Genomic DNA, 18,980 nt, shown 5'->3' with positions numbered 1-18,980 from the left:
ACTGGTCTTCAGAGTAAGAAGAACTGTAACTTGTGAAACTGTATTGAAGGTGCATCACTCACACCTGGACTTGATTTAGAATACTAGATCTGAGTCTGATGCTGTGATATTATGATATACACATATTGGTTTTCATCCACGGTTCCTGGCTCATAACTCCCACAGCCCTTGTTACAATGTTGGGGCACTTTAGACCTTAGAAAACAGATTTTCTGTCTCTGACCTTCTTCTGCCCTCCTTTCGCCTAAGGCAGAACTCTACTCTGATCATTGGGTCTTAAAACCCTCATTCCAGGCTGGGTGCAGTGGCTCATGCTGTAATCCCAACACTTTGGGAAGCCAAGGTGGAAGGACTGCTTGAGGCCAGGAGTTCAAGACCAGCCTGTGCAACATAGCAAAGCCTTGTCTCTATTAAATAGGGCAAAGATTAATTAAAAATTAAAAACATTAGCCAGGCGTGGCACCTGTCTGTATTCCTAGCTACGCCTGAGGCTGAGATAGGAGAATTGCTTGAGCCTGGGAGGGGATGGCTGCAGTGATCTATGATTGTGCCATTGCACTCCAGCCTGGGCAACAGAGCAAGACCCTGTCTCCAAAAGAAAGTAAAAAGACCCTCATCCCAGAGTGTCCTGCCCCATACTCTGGAGAAACGAATGTTGCACAGAGCGGCCAGAAGCATCTGAATAGACAGGTCTTGCTGGGTTTCCCCACTCAGTCTGTTAGTATTATTAATAAATCATACCCTTTTGGTCCAGTCACATTTCTACATGATTGTCAATCATGCCAACCCAATAAAGTTTCCATAAGAGGTCTAAGAGTACAGGGTTCACAGAGCTTCCAGACCGCTGAGCACATGGAGGGTGATGTGCCCAGGGAGGACATGAAAGCTCTGTGCCACTTCCCCCATACCTTGCCTTATGAATCTCTTCATCTGTATCTTTGTGATATCCTTTATTACATACATGTTTTCCTGAGTTTCGTGAGCTGACTGAACCCAGAGAAGAGGCTGTGGGAACCCCAACTTGAAGGTGGTTGGTAAGAAGTTTTAGAAGCCCAGACTCCAGCTAGATAGTGTCAGGACACCCAGCTGATGTCTGCTGCAGAAATGATTGCTTGTTTTTTGGGAACAAATCTCTCACATTTGGTCACAGAAATCTTCTGTCTGTGTTGTGTCTGTTGAGTATTCAGTGGGGGAACAACAACAAAAAAGACTGAGTTTTTCCTAATAGAAGCTATAATGGAAAGGCCTTTTGGGGGTTAATATATTTTGCATGTGGGAGGAACAAAAACAATTTGTGACCAGAGGGCAGATTTTAAAGATGACTGCAAATTGTTTGACACTCTTCTCATGAGGAGGTGGTCTGATCCCCTTTCCTTTCAATCTAGGTCTTAATGGTTTTCTAGTAACCAACAGTATGCAGTGGAAACGACACTGTCTGACTTCTGAGGTTGGCTCAGAAGACTTCTTGCATTTTCTGCCTGGATATCTTAGAATGCTCACTTTCTGGACATTCCCTCTGAAAACCTAGTTTCTATGCCACAAGGACTGAAGCCACATGGAAAGGCCATATGTAGTTGCTCCAGTTGAAAGCTGAAAAGCCCCAGTTGCCTCTAATTATCAGCTGTTGGTCATGTGAGTGAGTCACCTGAGTCATCCAGCTCGGCTGGGCCTTATGACTATAGTGCCAGTCAACTTCTGACTACAGTTGCACGAGACCCAAGTGACAAGCACCCAGCTGCACCCCTCCAGAATTCCTAATCTACAAAAACATGAGCAAAATAAGATGGCTGTTTTAAGCCACTAAGTTTTGGAGTTAGACTGTTACACAGCATATGTACCTGGAAAAATCAGAATTAGGGTTATCAGTATGAGCTCACGGCCTTCAGTAATTTACACATAAGTATAGAAAAATGTATAGACATACATCAGCTAGGGTGTTCCTAGCTAGTGCCCTAGTTCCATGGGCCCTAGAGCTGGCTTCTGGGCAAGTTCAACAGTACATTGTAGGCAGTTTCCTGGCAGTTTTGTCAGCACTCCAGTGGGCAGTTTCTGCTTATTAGCCTTGGCTGTAGAACCACAACAAACTTCCCAGCATCCAGTGGCAATGAACTCTGAATCCCATCCATAGGGGTGCTGTGGGGTGGGGGTGGACCATCTCTCAAATGTATTCCTTCCTGAATTCTTCAACATTCTGTTGACCCCTTAGAGGTCTGTTCAAATTACTATGTGGTTTCTGCCTCCTAATGATTAGATGCTGACAGACACAGCCAGAAAGTAAGAAAATACTTCAAGAATGATGATGAAGGTCAAAAAGCCACACAAACCAGTTTTCAGGGGCTTCCGCTGGCCAAATCTGAGGCCATTTGAGCACCAAAATAAGTAACGTTATTAATGGGTTATAACCCATTGAATATGTCTGAACCTATAAGCATGTACTGATAAATGAATAAATAAAGGAAAAGCTTTTCCTCATAGTAAAACATCAGTAAATAAATCCAGAAGGAATAATGAAGTTAGAAAACCACCACTTGATAAACATCATGGAAATAATGGAGTTAGACAAACATCACTAGTAAATGCTGAAACAAGTGTGTCAAAGTTTAATGAACTTTTTTTTTTTTTTAGGTGCTATAGCAAAGGAAATGACTATAACTTCATCCCTACCAACCCCAAGAACTCCTAATTTAACAGGACAAGGTCAGTCTTAGTGGTTTCATCTATAAACTTGGGGTAACACTGACTTTGTCCACTTCATAGGTTTGCTGTAAAGAACGATTAAGGTAACGTAAGCAATGTGAGCACCATTAAGAAATGACGGAAATCTGCTTTTTAGCTAATTCTGATTTATATATGCAAATAGTAAAACAATGAAGTTTCAAAGAAGCCAAGCAATTTCAGACTTAAAACTATAGTTGAGATCAAGAAGGAAATAATCTCAAATTGCTGTGGAATAGCTTTACCCACAGGGAGCAGAAGGCAGTGACAAACTGGGTTGCATCTAGCAAAGGGTAACTAGGACAGTGAATGGCCTAAAACTCCATTATTTAATACAGATAAAAGCAACAGAAAAGAAAAACCCTTGGGGGCAATAAGAGCTGTTTTTGAATATGTGAAAAACAGCATACAAACAAAAAAAGAGTCCAGTTCCAGAGGCGGTACTCTGATGCAATGGTAAAAATTTTAAGAAGGCAAAATTTAGCCTCGGTATATCAGGATAATTTTTGTAACACTAAGAGCATACAAAAATAGAACCACCTAATTTTTGATGATGCAAGTTCCTTGTCAATGATGGTGCTCAAAGGTGGAGAGACCAGATGTCGGGATGCTGAGGGAAGGATTCCTGTGACGAGAACTTTGGGAGGCAGAGTTCAGTGACTTCCAGGGTTCTTTGTACTTCAATGAACCCTTGAAATTGTCTTTTTTTTTTTTTTTTAAGACAGACTCTCACTCTGTCTCTCAGGCTGGAGTGCAGTGGCATAATCTCAGCTCACTACAACCTCCACCGCCTGGGTTCAAGTGATTCTCGTGCCTCAGCTTCCCAAGTAGCTGGGATTACAGGTGTGGACCACCACGCCTGGCTAATTTTTATATTTTTAGTAGAGACAGGGTTTTACCATATTGGCCAGGCCAGTCTCAAATTTCTGGCTTCAAGTGATCCATCTGCCCGTTGGCCTCCCAAAGTGCTGGGATTACAGGCATGAGCCACCGCACCCACCCAATTTTTTTTTTTTTTTTTTTTTTTTTGAGACAGAGTCTCACTCTGTTGGCCAGGCTGGAGTGCAGTGGTAGGACCTTGGCTCACTGCCACCTCCGTCTCCTGGGCTCAAGCAATTCTCCTGCCTCAGCCTCCCGAGCAGCTGGGATTACAGATGTGTGCCACCAAGCCTGGCTAATTGTTGTATTTTCAGTAAAGATGGGGTTTCACCATGTTGGCCAGGCTGGTCTCGAACTCCTGACCTCAGGTAATCCACCCGCCTCAGCCTCCCAAAGTGCTGGGATTACAAGCATGAGGCACCATGCCTGGCCTTTTTTTTTTGGAGAGGAGGGGCAGGACAGGGTCTCACTCTGTCACCCTAGCTCACTGCAGCCTTGAACTCCTGGGCTCAAGCGATCCTCCTGCCTCAGTCTCCTGAATAGCTAGAACTACAGCACAAACTACCACGCCCAGTTAGTTTTTAAATTTTTTTGCAGAAACAGAGTCTCATTATGTTGCCCAGGCTGGTCTCAAACTCCTGATTTCAAGTCATCCTCCCATCTTGACCTCCCAAAGAGCTGGGATTACAGGCATGAGCCACCACTGAAATTTTCTTTATTTTTTAGCAAGTCATTTCTCTGTTTAGCAAGGCTTGTCATAACAGATGCACTATTTTGACTCACAAATATGAGTATGTACTTTTGTATCTATAGAAATAAACAGTTATGCAATGTTAAATGTTTTTGTTCTGATGTCTACAACACAAGCAAATAACAATACACAAGATTATTAAGGTTAAAAAATGGTTTGTTTGCTTACCTTTGCTGACGCAACAATTTGCTTGGCTTGACGTCTTGATAAATGATCAATTGTCCTTATGAGCACTTCCGGATTTGCATTAGCTAAGTGCATTAGACTTTTGTAACCTGCACTGTATAACTGTTTTGCTCGACCCTGAAAAGTGTTGCAAAAATCAGTAGGATAATAATTTGGGATTAGAAAAAAGAAAAGTAAGCACTTTACTGAAAAGAACAAAAACTAAATGTAAGAGACTGGGATAAACTGGGATAAAAAGATAATAAAGTAAATATGAAGAGATAAGACATGAGAATCCTGAGGAATTTTTAAAAATGCATTTGGGTGGTTCCAAACTGACACAAGATAACTATAGTTCTATCCAGCTTGAGTCAACTGATGTGTGCTGCAATCAACAATAGAAGCATGTTAAGGCACTTAGATTGGTGGCATCATCTCATATTCTCAAGTAAAATGTTCCAGTCCAGTATCTTTCTTTCTTTCTTTTTTCTTTTCTCTCCTTTTTTTTTTTTTTTTTTTTTTGAGATAGAGTCTTGCTCTGTTGCCCAGGCTGGAGTGCAATGGTACAATCTTGGCTTATGGCAACCTCCACTTCCCACATTCACAAAATTTTCTTGCCTCAGCCTCCCAAGTAGCTGGGATTACAGGCGCATGACACCATACCTGGCTAATTTTTGTATTTTTAGTAAAGATGGGGTTTCATCATGTGGGCCAGGTTGGTTTTGAACTCCTGACCTCAAGTGATCCACCCACCTTGGCCTCCCAAAGTGCTGGGATTACAGCAGAAGCCACCCCCTCCGGCCAAGTCCAATATCTTTCAATGTTCTCACCATCTACTCAGGGGACCACTGGTGTCTCTGTGTGTGTGTGTGTGTGTGTGTGTGTGTGTGTGTGTGTGTGTGTGCGCGCGCACGCGCGCGCGCGTGTATCCTAAGTAGAACTCCTCTGACTCAAGAACTGAAGAATAGAGAATAAACTGAAGTTGAGGGTTGGCTGAAAATAGAAAGCCGGAAAACCAGCTGTGAACCCTTTCTTCTTACTCTCTTAGAAAAAATACAAATGACCCTTGCTGCCACTGAATCACCATTACCTTAAACAAGCACTGAGTCCAAACTGACAGAAGGTAATTCTTCAAAGGATTGGAGGAAGGAGCAAGTGTTAAGGACAATTGGTAGCACAACATACTTGGAGACAGTCACCCCCACCCTTCCTGCTATGGTTTTTTTTTTTTACAACTGAGATTTTTCATCAGGTATGCCATCTAATAACAGTGAATTTCCGAAAGGCCATAGCAGCTATTTGTTTTAAATAAAAGACTCCCATGACAAATGAGCAATAAAGCTCTTGCTATCACTTCCCCTGTAATAAGACTTCACAAAATAATAAAACCTGGCTTCTGTATTAATTGACATAATTTCAATTGGGAAACCGCAAGCTACTGACCTCTAAAACTCCAGTAACTTCCATGAGAGGGATTAGTTCTGCCTTTACACAGTAAGTCAGCTTCTTCGTAAGTTCTACCAAAAGGGCTCTGTAAACCCAAAACTCCTCAAGCTCCTATAGAACACAAAGAAACATATACAATTTTAATTTTATAAGTTATTTCAAAGTTTGGTTTGTGTGACAGGGGGCTCAGAGAGAATGTTCCTTATGTAAGTTCTGGAACTTGAGTTAAGCCACAGATGAAAGATGATTCTAAGCAAAATGGATGTGAAGAAACATGGTGAGGACCCTGAGGAATCTGAGGAACTGGTTTTAGGATGAGGACAAGACTGAAAATTGAAGAATAAGTCAATAAAAAGAGTTCTGGTCATTTTAATCAAAATACCTGGAAGCAAATGCACAGTTTTTCTTTCCCAAGTGACTAAAAACAATTCCTACATCTGGGAATTTATCCTGAAGATGAATATTAAATATGGAAATATTCAAATATAACATGATGTTCAATGCAACAATACAATAATAAAAATACTGGAAGTCATGAGTCAGTAACTGTTCAAGCTAGATGGATAAATGAGAATTAAATATAGTATTTTGTCATATATATTTGCAATATTCTATTATAGTAGTTTATTTTATTTAAAAGATCCCTTTCTAGCCTTTGGATATCACTGTGAAAATACATGATGAATGGAACAGCATTAGCTAGCCTCTTGTGACCACTAAGAAAGAAATCAATGTCGCCGGGTGCGGTGGCTCACACCTGTAATCCCAGCACTTTGGGAGGCCGAGACAGGCGGATCACGAGGTCAGGAGATCGAGACCATCCTGGCCAACATAGTGAAACCCTGTCTCTACTAAAAATGCAAAAAAAATTAGCGGGGCATAGTGGCGGGCGCCTGTAGTCCCAGCTACTCAGGAGGCTGAGGCAGGAGAATGGCGTGAACTCGGGAGGCAGAGCTTGCGGTGAGCCAAGATCGTGCCACTGCACTCCAGCCCGGGCGACTGAGCGAGACTCTGTCTCAAAAAAAAAAAAAAAAAAAAGAACGAAATCAACGTAATGAAGATGGTAGAGTAAAAAGAAGAAAACCTTGAACAGAACTATTAAATCAATCAACCCTGAAGCTGCCTTAGTTTTGGCATGCCTGTTATATAAAATAATTATTTTTTCTTATTGTTTAAACCTTGATGGGTTTTTCTGTAACTTGTAGTTAAAAGCATCTTAGCTAAGACAATTAATGTACCATTTCACAGCGTTTATAACTTTTTAAAATAAAAAATACTTGTCCAACCTGTGGCCCACAGAGCACATGCGGCACAGGATGGCTTTGAACGTCACCCAAAACAAATTTGTAAACTTTCTTACAACATCATGAGATTTTTTTTTTTTTTTAGCTCATAAGCTATTTTTAGTGTATTTTATGTGTGGCTCAAGACGATTCTTCTTCCAGTGTGGCCCAGGGAAGCCAAAAGATTGAACACCTCTGTCCTGAAATATTGAAAGTAGACCAGATGTGGTGGCTCATGCCTGTAATCCTAGCACTCTGGGAGGCCAAGGTGGGAGGACTGCTTGAGTCCAGAAGTTTGAGGCTAGCCTGGGCAACACAGCAAGACCCCTGTCTCTATTGATAATAATTTGAAAAATTATATACATGTAATATATATCATATAATTATATAATATTTATGTTATATGTAATTCTATAATTATGATATAAAAAAATGAAGTAAATTAATTAGAGCACAAATTGTCAGCTAGATTTTTCTTAGGATTAGCCATCAAATTATTGCTGTGTTTCTTGATGCTTTATAGAGTTTTTTACTTGAACAATTCTATAAGGCTCAAGTCCTCATAGTCACAATGAAAACAAAGGGAAAAAATATTAGGGAGAGCATCTTTAAATATAAAAAAACCACACACATAGAAAACCTAAGAAAATACATTTTAAAGGCTAGTTCCTTCTTATTACCCATAATTTTTGTCTTCTGTTTAACTAGCATGTGCTCAGGGGGTATAAACCAACATTTAAAAATCAGCACAAGTAAAAGACATTTAGAAAGCTAAATTTGTTAGAACAAAAGACATTTAGAAAGCTAAATTTGTTAGAACAATTATCATTTAATCCAAAGTCAAGTATTTTTGAATTATTTACTCCCTTCATTAGCACATATAATAGAATTAATTGCCACATGCATATACAGAATATGAAGGTTTAAGAAAGGGAAAATGAAGTAAATTTTAAGTTTAGAAAACAATTCATGGGAAAAAGTTTTTAAAAATTGACTTGGAAACAAACATGGAAAGGATTATTATGCTATCCAATAAGAAGAAATTTAAATGCAGCAAAAATGGCTTATATTATAAACACACAAAAAATTATCTGGATGTAAATGTCTGGTAAGCTTTATTGTGCTATTTAAAGGAATTCTGAAAGCTTATTTTAATAAAGTCTTAAATCCATTGCAAATGCATATGGCCAGAATAAGGTTTTCTTCTTAAATTGTTCTATAAAATATACATTTGATGTAAAAACTTTAAATAGTTGCCTGACACTGGAAGCAAATATAATAAATTACAGTGGCAATCAAGAGAATATGGGGCCAGGCGTGGTGGCTCATGCCTGTAATCCTAGCACTTTGGAAGGCCAACCTGGAGGATCACGTCAGCCTTGAAGTTCATGACCAGTTTGGGCATCATAGTGAGAACCCCCCATTTGTACAAAAAAATTTTAAAAACTGGCTGGGCGCTGTGGCTCATGTCTGTAATCCCAAAACTTTGGGAAGCCCAGGCGGGCGGATCACTTGAGGTCTGGAGTTCGAGATCAGTCTGGCCAATATGGTGAAACCCTATCTCTACTAAAATTACGTAAATTAGCTGGGAGTGGTGTTGTGTGACTGTAATCCCAGCTACTCTAGAGGCTGAGGCAGGAGAATTGCGTGAATCCGGGAGCTGGGGGTTGCAGTGAGCCAAGATTGCACGACTGCACTCCAGCCTGAGACTCTATCTCAAAAAAACAAAAAAAATTTAGCCAGGTGTGGTGACACATGTCTGTAATCCCAGCTACTCAGGAGGCTGAGGCAGAAGGATCGCCTGAGCCCCAGAGGTCAAAGCTGCAGTGAGCCTGGATTGCTCCATTACACTCCCAGCCTGGGCAACAGAGTGAGACTCAAGTAGCTGGGACCACAGGCGTGTGCCACCATGCCTGGCTAATTTTTGTTATTTTTTGTAGAGACAGGGTTTTGCCACATTGCTCAAGTGGCTGGTCTCGAACTCTCGGGTTCAAGTGATCCACCTGCCTTAGCCTCCCAAAGCGCTAGGACTACAGGTGGGAGCCATGGCATCCATTCAAAATTAAATTTTTTTATTTTTATTTTTTTTTTTTTTGAGACAGAGTTTCGCTCTGTCGCCCAGGCTGGAGTGCAGTGGTGCGATCTCCTCTCACTGCAAGCTCCGCCTCCCAGGTTCACGCCATTCTCCTGCCTCAGCCTCCTGAGTAGCTGGGACTACAGGCGCCCATCACCTCGCCTGGCTAATTTTTTGTATTTTTAGTAGAGACGGGGTTTCACCGTGTTAGCCAGGATGGTCTCCATCTCCTGACCTCGTGATCTGCCTGCCTCGGCCTCCCAAAGTGCTGGGATTACAGGCATGAGCCACCGCGCCCAGCCTAAATTTTTTTAAAAAGAGAATATGGTACTACATAGTCGCAGGTAGCTGTTGGATATAGGTAATTTAGTAACCAAACACCTGACATTTTTATTACTCAGGTGAAAGACATTCACACGGAATCTACATCAATAGGTTGTTTTTTAACAGTTAATTCCGAATACCTGAAACTATTAATGGTGGCTTTAACAGTTGGGTTAAAAAGACACTTTTCATTATGTGTTTTAGTTGACTCAGTAATTTTTGTATTGTTACTATAAGTACATAATAGTACTTTCATAAACAGATAAAGACAAAGGTACATTTTAAATAGTTTTTTAGTGCTTCGTAATAACAGAATATGTCAACAAGGAGAAAATGCTGACATACTAACTGGCTTATTAGTTTAGTAACAGTTAAAACCAGAAGATGCACAAAGTACATATCATATATTCAATGAAATTACCTCACAGAAATGTAACACACAAGATGAGAATGAGGCAGCTCCAGTGAGAAGATTTTGTATATATCCTCGAGGCATATTAAATTTTTCAGATACAGTCCAAATGTTGGTCTCTTTGAGCAAGGTATAAAGAACAAAAGACAGATATAGCCTGTTGACAACGTCCTTGTCCACCTTCTAGAAAGACACAATCAAATAAATTCATTTACTAGACCTGCTAAAAATGTATGTTATTAAAATTGGACAAAAGGAAAACTGAAGTTGTATTACAGAATAGCAAGGATAGAATAATTCCATAGAAACAAAACTAATTTCTAACAGATGTACTTCAGATTAATTCAAATTTATTATCATTTTTCCAACTATAAAAAAAAGATAAGGCCAGGCAGAGTGGCTCATGCCTGTAATCCCAGCACTTTGGGAGGCTGTGGCAGATGGATTGCAAGAGCCCAGGAGTTTGAGATCAGCCTGGGCAACATGGCAAAAATCCGTCTCTACAAAAAGACTAACAAAAAATGTGGCCGTGTGTGGTGTGGTGTGCACCTATAGTCCTGGCTACTTGGGAGGCTAAGGGATCACTTGAGCCCAGGAGACAGAGGTTGCAGGGAGCCAAGATAGCACCACTGCACTCCAGCCTGGGCGACAGAGTGAGACCCTGTCTCAAAAAAATAAAAATAAAAATAAATAAAAGTTAAAAGATAAACCAAATTATTTCCAATATAAATTAAACTTCCTTCTACAGGGAAGGAATTGTACCCCCTCTCCATCACTCCACAAAAAGAAATGTACAAATCCTAACCCCTGGTACCTGTGAATGTGATCTTACTTGGAAACAAGATATTTGCAGATACAATTAGTTAAGTATCTCTAGGTGAAATCATCCTGGATTTACAGTGGGCTCTAAATTCAATGATTAGTGTCCTTATAAGAGGAGAAGACACAGAGAGATACAGAGAAGGCAGCAATGTGAAGATGGAGGCTGAGATTGGAGGGATGCATCTATAAGCTAAGGAACACCAAGGACTGCCAGTAACCACCAGAAGCTAGGAGAGAGGCATGGATGGCTTTTTTCTCAGAGGCTCCTGAAGGAATCAACATTGCTTATACCTTGATTTTGGACTTCTCATCTCCTGAAGTGTGGGAGAATAAATTTCTGTTGTTTTAAGCCAACCATTCGTGGTAATTTATTATGGCAGTTGTAGAAAATGAATACAGGAAAGGAGGGAGTTGGGGACAGAGACCTTTACAGTTACTTGGTATTTGTAAATTGTATGTGTGTGTGATTATTATTATAAACTAGACAAATGCACTTTAGATAAATATGTTAATAAGCTTGTCTATATTATAAACTAAGAGTAAATATTAGATCCTATTATTTCCACAGGGTCCAAGCTAAAACACCTGAAAGAGATAGAAAAATGCTTCCTGTAGTTGATTTTGATTCTGTGTACTTGCTTTTGCCTGTGGTGCCTAATGACCATATTTGTGCATAAAGGATTTCATAACTAGTATCAAGCTTAGAAACTAATTAATTCTTAAAATTGAGGAAAAAACGATGAACTTAAAAAAGAAAAAGTAGATATAAAAAATAAAATTAAAGGCTGGGAGTGGTAGCTCACACCTGTAATCCCAGCACTTTGGGAGGCCAAGGCAGGAGGATATCTTTAGTTCAGGAGTTCAAGACCAGCCTGGGCAACATGGTGAAACCCTGTCTCTATTTAAAAAAACATTGTAAAATAATAAAAAATAAAATAAAATATAAAATTATATCCTCCATCATAGTAAAAGAATGAGATGAGAACTTATGGTGACAGATTGAAGGATGTATGAGTTACAGATTCTGCAGGTTGATATTGGATCACTTTTTTAAAAGCATTAAGCTGAAAAAGTATGACAGTTGAATATCAAGTAGGAAAAGAAAGCTATTTAATTTCCCAATTTTAGTGCATATTCAGTACTAACTATAAATTGAGTCAATGTAGGTTTTTGCTTAGAATGTATTTCCTAAGCCAAGAAAAATGATATAATTATTATATGGCAAAACATAATGATTTATGCCAATTTCAAGATCTTTTGTGGCAGGGCATTATAGGTGGCTCACGCCTATAATCCCAGCACTTTAGGAGGCTGAGGTAGGTGTATCACCTGAGGTCAGGAGTTTAAGATCAGCCTGACCAACATGGTGAAACCCCGTCTCTACTAAAAATACAAAAATTAGCTGTGTGTGGTGGCGGGCGCCTGTACTCCCAACTACTTGGGAAGCTGAGGCAGGAGAATCGCTTGAACTTGCGGGGCAGAGGTTGCAGTGAGCTGAGATTGTGCCATTGCACTCTGGCCTGGGCGACAAGAGCAAGACTCCGTCTCAAAAAAAAAAAAAACTTTTGCAAGATATCAAGAAATGTTAAAAAAAGGTGGATGGGGGGCTCTTTTTCAGTGTGGAGAAATCAATTAGATTTTAAGCATTTAAATATGTTCTGTAGAGTTTTAAAAAATTATACCTCCAAAACATTAAACTAGTAATTAATCCATTTGTAATAAAGATAAATTCATGTTCATACTATTTTAAATATGTATCAATTTGGTAAATTTTTGTTGCCTATATTACATTAAATGTAACGTAAATAAACTCTGGATTCAAGCTTAAAAAGATGCATTATTCTAATAAGATTTTTGCATGTTTATTATTTGATAATGAGTTCCAAATTAATAATATTGTTTTTATTTTACATTTTAGAGTTTGATATAAAAGGTTTGTTTTAAGAAATATTTTTATTCAGTATTTTGGAGGTCTAAACAGCACAGCCATTTCCAAAGTAAAAGACCCAATCTAAAAATTGTGATAATGTGAATGCTTAAGTACTAGAGATACTTTTATTTTTATTTTTGAGACAAGGTCTCACTATGTTGCCCAGGTTAGCCTCAAACTCCTGAGTACAAGTAAATCTTTCGCCTCAGCTTCCTGAGAAGCTAGGAGTATAGGTGTGTGCCACTGTGCTGGGCTTGTGGTTTGTTTTTTTTTTAGACGAAGTCTCTGTTGCCCAAGCTGGAATGCAATGGTGCAATCTTGGCTCACTGCAACCTCCGCCTCCCAGGTGCAAGAGATTTTCCTGCCTCGGCCTCCCGAGTAGCTGGAATTACAGGCACCCGACACCACACACAGCTATTTTTTATATTTTAAGTAGAGACGGGGTTTCACCATGATGGTCAGGCTGGTCTCAAACTCCTGACCTCGTGATCACTCGCCTCAGCCTCCCAAAGTGCTGGGATTACAGGCGTGAGCCACTGTGCCCGGCATGATATTTTTGATTTTATGACACAGTGATGCATGGGACACCGCACCATCAATTTAAGTGTAAGTAAACGTCATCTTCCCATTTTACAAAATGAAATCTGTACTGTCTACGCAAATTTAAAAGGTATAGGGGAGGCTGGGTGCAGTGGCTCATACCTGTAATCCCAGTGCTTTGGGAGGCCGAGGTGGGTGGATCACCTGAGGTCAGGAGTTTGAGACCAGCCTGGCCAACATGGTGAAACCCCGTCTCTACTAAAAATACAAAACTTAGCCAGGCGTGGTGGCAGGCGCCTGTAATCCCAGTGACTCAGGTCGCTGAGGCAGGAGAATCGCTTGAACCTGGAAGGCGGAGGTTGCAGTGAGCCAAGATCACGCTGCTGCACTGCAGCCTGGGCGACAGAGTGAGACTGCACCTCAAAAAAAAAAAAGAGGTGTGGGGGAAAATGGTAGCTAATTAGGTTTCAATGTAAATTGAACTGCCAAAGAAAATTTTAAATGAAAAAAAAAAAGTGTATTACAAGGGAGAAAAAAACATTCTCTTAAGGAAATTGAAGGTATGGTTACCAAAGAATTACTTCAATTTCTCCTAAAGTTAGTGTATGCATTTGATAACTTGCTTCATGCCTGCTGACTGAATTTTAAAACACCAAAATATATGAGTATTAGCTTATCCCCTTTAACCTTCTAAAATGCTTTATGTAATATAAGTGCTAGACTAGGAGTTCTCTGAGGATGACAAAAGCAATAACAAAAAACCCAGACCTGTCATATCTTAGAATCCTTGATACCAAATAGAAAGCCTAATATGAAGTTTCTAGAAAATGTATTTCCTCCTTTGAAATGAACTTATATCACGATTGTGTAATATTATGAAAACATTTCATGCTACCCAAAAAAAGGCCATCACACCACCCAGAAATAAATGTTGTTTAAAAATATTCATACATTTTGGGTGCTCAGGTATGTTTTAAGTAGTAAAATGAGAATTATATTAATTTAAAGGAAAAAATCTAAACCAAAAAAGATCAATATCATGGTATTAATTTTGTTGAGTGAACTTAGTGAGTAAACTAAGTGTTGATTGAACTTATTATTTAGAAAGAAAAAAAGAATGTGGTACCTTTCTGATGGCTTGACCTGATGCTTTCTTCCCAAGAAAGCTTTCAGAGACTCCAAGAATGGCAGCTACATTTTGTTCTGCTGGACTGAGTTGGCTAAACTACATGGAAAAAAAGCAAATAGATGGAAACATAAAAAAATCCGTCATGTGAACCAAATCCAGTATTTCTTTTGATATCACATTCTCATGATTCAGGACACAAAAAAACAAGATAAATATATTTGTAAATATTGTAGGTTTTAAAGTTGTATCATTAGGATATAACATACTCTAGAATTACTTAAAGCCATGGCCACAACTAGTGGTTTCCATGGACTATGTGATTATGTTCAATACCGGATGGCTGAGGGGAAGGAGAAGGAAAGGTTTTGAGAGTAATTGCATTATATAGTACCACTTAAAAACAACTTACTTCCTGAGTAATGTAAACTCAGGAAGTTGAGAAGAGATGAAGGAAAAACAAACAAACAGTAATGATTTAAAAATATGGCATTAAAAATAAAGTTAATTTCCTGCAATTAAAAGATGTACATTACCTCTGCCTAAAAAATGTGTTTTTTTTTTTTTTTTTTGAGACAGTCTCATTCTGTCACCCAGGCTGGAGTGCAGTGGCATGATCTCAGCTTACTGCAACCTCTATCTCCTGGGTTCAAGCCAATTTTCCTGCCTTAGCCTCCTGATTTCTGTATTCTTTTTTTTTTTTTTTTTTGAGACGGAGTCTCGCTCTGTCACCCAGACTGGAGTGCTGTGGCCGGATCTCAGCTCACTGCAAGCTCCGCCTCCCGGGTTCACGCCATTCTCCTGCCTCAGCCTCCCGGGTAGCTGGGACTACAGGTGCCGCCACCTCGCCCGGCTAGTTTTTTGTAGTTTTTAGTAGAGATGGGGTTTCACCGTGTTAGCCAGGATGGTCTCGATCTCCTGACGTCGTGATCCGCCCGTCTCGGCCTCCCAAAGTGCTTGGATTACAGGCTTGAGCCACCGCACCCGGCCAATTTCTGTATTCTTTTAGCAGAGACGGGGTTCCACCGTGTTGGCCAAGCTGGTCTCGAACTCCAGACCTCAAGTGATCCTCCCACCTTGGCCTCCGAAAGTGCTGGGATTACGGCATAAGCCACCACACCCAGCCCTAATGTACATTTATACAGCTAGCCTGTTCACAGTAAAATCATAATATACTGTATGTTGCCACTTGGCTTTATAGTAACTATGGACAGTTCTACTTTGTGATGGGTTGTAAAATAAATATTCCTTTTCAGTTATTAATATCATTGGGTTTAATGTATTATCATACCTGGCTCTGACCGAGCTTTCATATAATTAAACTCTCAAATCATCAGAGATGGTTTTCACTGTTTTCTTTGCATTCTAGGTATTATAAAATGTAGGGATCATAACATTAACTTTCTGTGGGGAAACAGGACCATTGATAATCCTTTTTTTTAACCTTTATTTTTTCAATAACAAATATGTTTATATATATTTAAGAGAAAAGTAACAGTTAAGTTAAACAAACCATAAATGCTGTTGCCAGATTACAACTTTTAAAAACTGAAAGAAAAAATATCCAATTCCAAATATATTTTAACAGAGAAAAAGGTGAATAATCACTTGATAAAAAGCATATAATAGGCCGGGCACAGTGGCTTACTCTTGTAATCCTAGCACTTTGGGAGGCCAACGTGGGACGATCGCTTGAGCCTAGGAGTTTCAGACCAGCCTGGGCAACATGGCAAAGCCTCATCTTTACAAAGCAAAACAAAATAGCATGTAATAATTAATAAACGAAGTAGCCTAAGTTGAAAAATGTTATATTCTCACCTGCCTGAAGTATATCATCCAATCAGGGTTACACTGTGAAATCAGATCATAGGGGGTTGTTAGGTAGATTAGATGAAGAAGGCTTTCAAGCACAAGTCCTTCAAGACCTTTCTTCAAGTCTCTGTAGAGAATGTCACAATAAGCTAAATCTATAGTTCCTAAAAGAAAGATACAAATATTCAATCTTTCACAATTACCAGAGGGGCAAAGAGATGGTTTTAAATAAAGTATTGGGTAGAAATTTTTTAAATATAGCAAAAAGTCTTCAAAATCTCTTACAACATCTTATTATATAACTATTTTGGAGGTCATTTTGATAGTACTCATCAACCCTTAATAAGTACATACCTTCTGATCCAACTATTTTGGGGAATCTAACCCAGAGAAACATTTCCATATGTACCCCCAAATACATAGAGATGTCCATGCAGCCTTGTTTATAACAAAGAAAAATCAGAAAGAATGCAAATGTCCATCAACATCGAATGGTTAAATAAATTATGGTACATCCACACTACAGATAACTACAGTATTAAAAGAAAAATTAGATAGATTTAACGAGATTCATCTGATAAGATGTTCATGATATTTTATACTGAGAAAAGCAATTTGGAAAAAAATATTTAAATGATGATTCCATTTGAAAAATATATGCATAAAAAGATTTGGAAGAATACATATCAAACTGGTAGTAGGAGCTCCTGAGAGAGTAGAAATGGGACAGGAGTATGGCACTTTCCTTAGCAAAATTCTGAGTTCCTAGGTTTTTTTTTTTTTTTTACCAGCAGACATGTATTATTTTTCATTAAAAAAGAGCCTCAGCCTAGACAACATAGTGAAACCTCATCTCTACTAAAAAGACAAAAATTAGCCAGGCATGGTGGCATGCGCCTGTAGTCCCAGCTACTGGGGGGCTGAGGTGGGAGAATCATTTGAGCCCAGGAGACAGAAGTTGCAGTAAGCTGAGAGTGCGCCACTGCACTTCAGCCTTGGCAACAGAGCATGTTGTATGGTCGCTGGGGAGGGGACCATGAAGGAGGGATGCCCACCTTATTCTCTATATACTTCTGCAGTACTTTAATTACTTATAATTCAAAACATTTTTCAACTCTTGAAAGTTGAAGGAGTTTATCAGCTTATAAAATAAGATTAATGCAATTAATATAAAATTACAAACGCAACTTAAAGAAAGTATAATTTTTTATTTTTTTATTTGTGAGACGGAGTATCACTCTGTTGCTCAGGCTAGAGTGCACTGGCATGATCTCAGCTCAATGCAACCTCTGCCTCCCAGGTTCAAACGAGTCCCGTGCCTCAGCCTCCCAAGTAGCTAGGACTACAGGCATGTACCACTATGTCTGGCTATTTTTTTTTTTTTGTATTTTAGTAGAGACAGGGTTTCACTATATTGGCCAGGCTGGTCTCAAACTCCTGACCTCAGGTGATCTGCCTGCCTCGGCCTCCCAGAGTGCTGAGATTACAGGCGTGAGCCACTCTGCCCAGCCTAAAGAAAGTATAATTTAATTTTCATTTTTTCCAATGTGTTTCCTGTGATCAATAAGATTTAGGTAAATTCTTACCCTTAAATGAAGCTCGTCCCAACTTTGTAACATGAAAATTATGTTGGACCTCTTCTTCAGACTTACAAATAGTGTCTTTTTGTAGGAGTCCTTTTTCTGTCAGGTATCTAAGTGATTCAACAGTTATTTCCCAAAGACTTTTTTCTTTCAATAAAATCTTTTGCTGAACACCAAAAAATGTACCATTCATGAAGTGATAGATGTCATCAAGATTCGTTGCAATCTGAAACAATTCAGGACATCACTGGAGCATTTTCCTTAACTCAAGGCATCACCTTGAATGCATATTAATCAAGATGATAACTCATTTCCATATGTCAAAGCTATTTAAATAAAAAAATTAGTATTAAATCTACACAGTTGCATATATAAATTGATAATGGCAATTTAAAATTAACAAAAAATATAGGGGGATGATAGTTATTATATTCATGCTTTTTATGAAAATATGTACACATTTTTCATTCCAAAACTCCTTTGAATAGGTCTTTAAATAATTTTTCACAATATCTCCAAAACTGTGCTATTTACTCCCCAACCAATTTTCACTAATTCTCACTCAGCCTCTTCCCTGCACTGCTTTCCACCCACCTGTGAAAACATCCTTTAGCTCTAAAAGTTGTATTAAAAAAAAAAAAAGCATGGAAAATACAACAATTTCCACTAAAACAGGGTCAGACAATACTTTGCCTAAAATGTTACCTAAAAATAGTTGATCTCTACCTAATTTTGTCTCTCATATTCCTGTCTCCATTTCTTGTTCTTTCACTGCCTTTTTCTCTCCCCCTGTTATTCGCTATTTACAACTTACAATGGCAATCATAAGGAATACTTAACCCTCCATTTGGTATTCAGATGTAGAGTTGGCTCTGAATTAGAATAATTTTTATTAGTCAATTTCAATGAAATCAGCATGTTATACTAAAACATAGTCAATCATTAAGTATATTTCTCTCTCTTACAATTCTGATGCTATTTCAACTGGAAAATTTAAGTCATAATTTCATGTTAAACCAATGTAAGGGGTAAGAAAAATATTATGGGGCACAGACATTTTCTATTTCTTCTCACTTTAATAAAAATCATTCTTAATGGAGTATTCAATTAAGCTAAAA

At 38.9% G+C, this 18,980-nt stretch overlaps 1 protein-coding gene across 7 annotated transcripts in view; it reads right to left on the bottom strand.

Annotated features, from left to right (window-relative positions):
• HELQ (helicase, POLQ like) overlaps nucleotides 1–18,980 on the bottom strand; it is a 49,636-nt gene that overhangs the window by 5,466 nt on the left and 25,190 nt on the right. For all 7 annotated transcript variants that reach the window (XM_010358960.2, XM_030915995.1, XM_030915982.1 and 4 more), the window contains 6 exons: nucleotides 17,866–18,088; nucleotides 16,286–16,443; nucleotides 14,468–14,566; nucleotides 10,059–10,232; nucleotides 5,954–6,067; nucleotides 4,514–4,648 (listed from right to left, as the gene is read on the bottom strand). In XM_010358960.2, coding sequence (XP_010357262.1) covers nucleotides 4,514–4,648; nucleotides 5,954–6,067; nucleotides 10,059–10,232; nucleotides 14,468–14,566; nucleotides 16,286–16,443; nucleotides 17,866–18,088 — 903 coding nt within the window. The remainder of the gene's footprint in view (nucleotides 1–4,513; nucleotides 4,649–5,953; nucleotides 6,068–10,058; nucleotides 10,233–14,467; nucleotides 14,567–16,285; nucleotides 16,444–17,865; nucleotides 18,089–18,980) is intronic.

This window comes from Rhinopithecus roxellana, chromosome 2 (genome assembly GCF_007565055.1).
Source record: "Rhinopithecus roxellana isolate Shanxi Qingling chromosome 2, ASM756505v1, whole genome shotgun sequence".
Classification (NCBI taxonomy): domain Eukaryota; kingdom Metazoa; phylum Chordata; class Mammalia; order Primates; family Cercopithecidae; genus Rhinopithecus; species Rhinopithecus roxellana.
The sequence above is the reverse complement of the archived record's forward strand: the minus strand, read 5'-3'. Positions and strand labels throughout refer to the sequence as shown.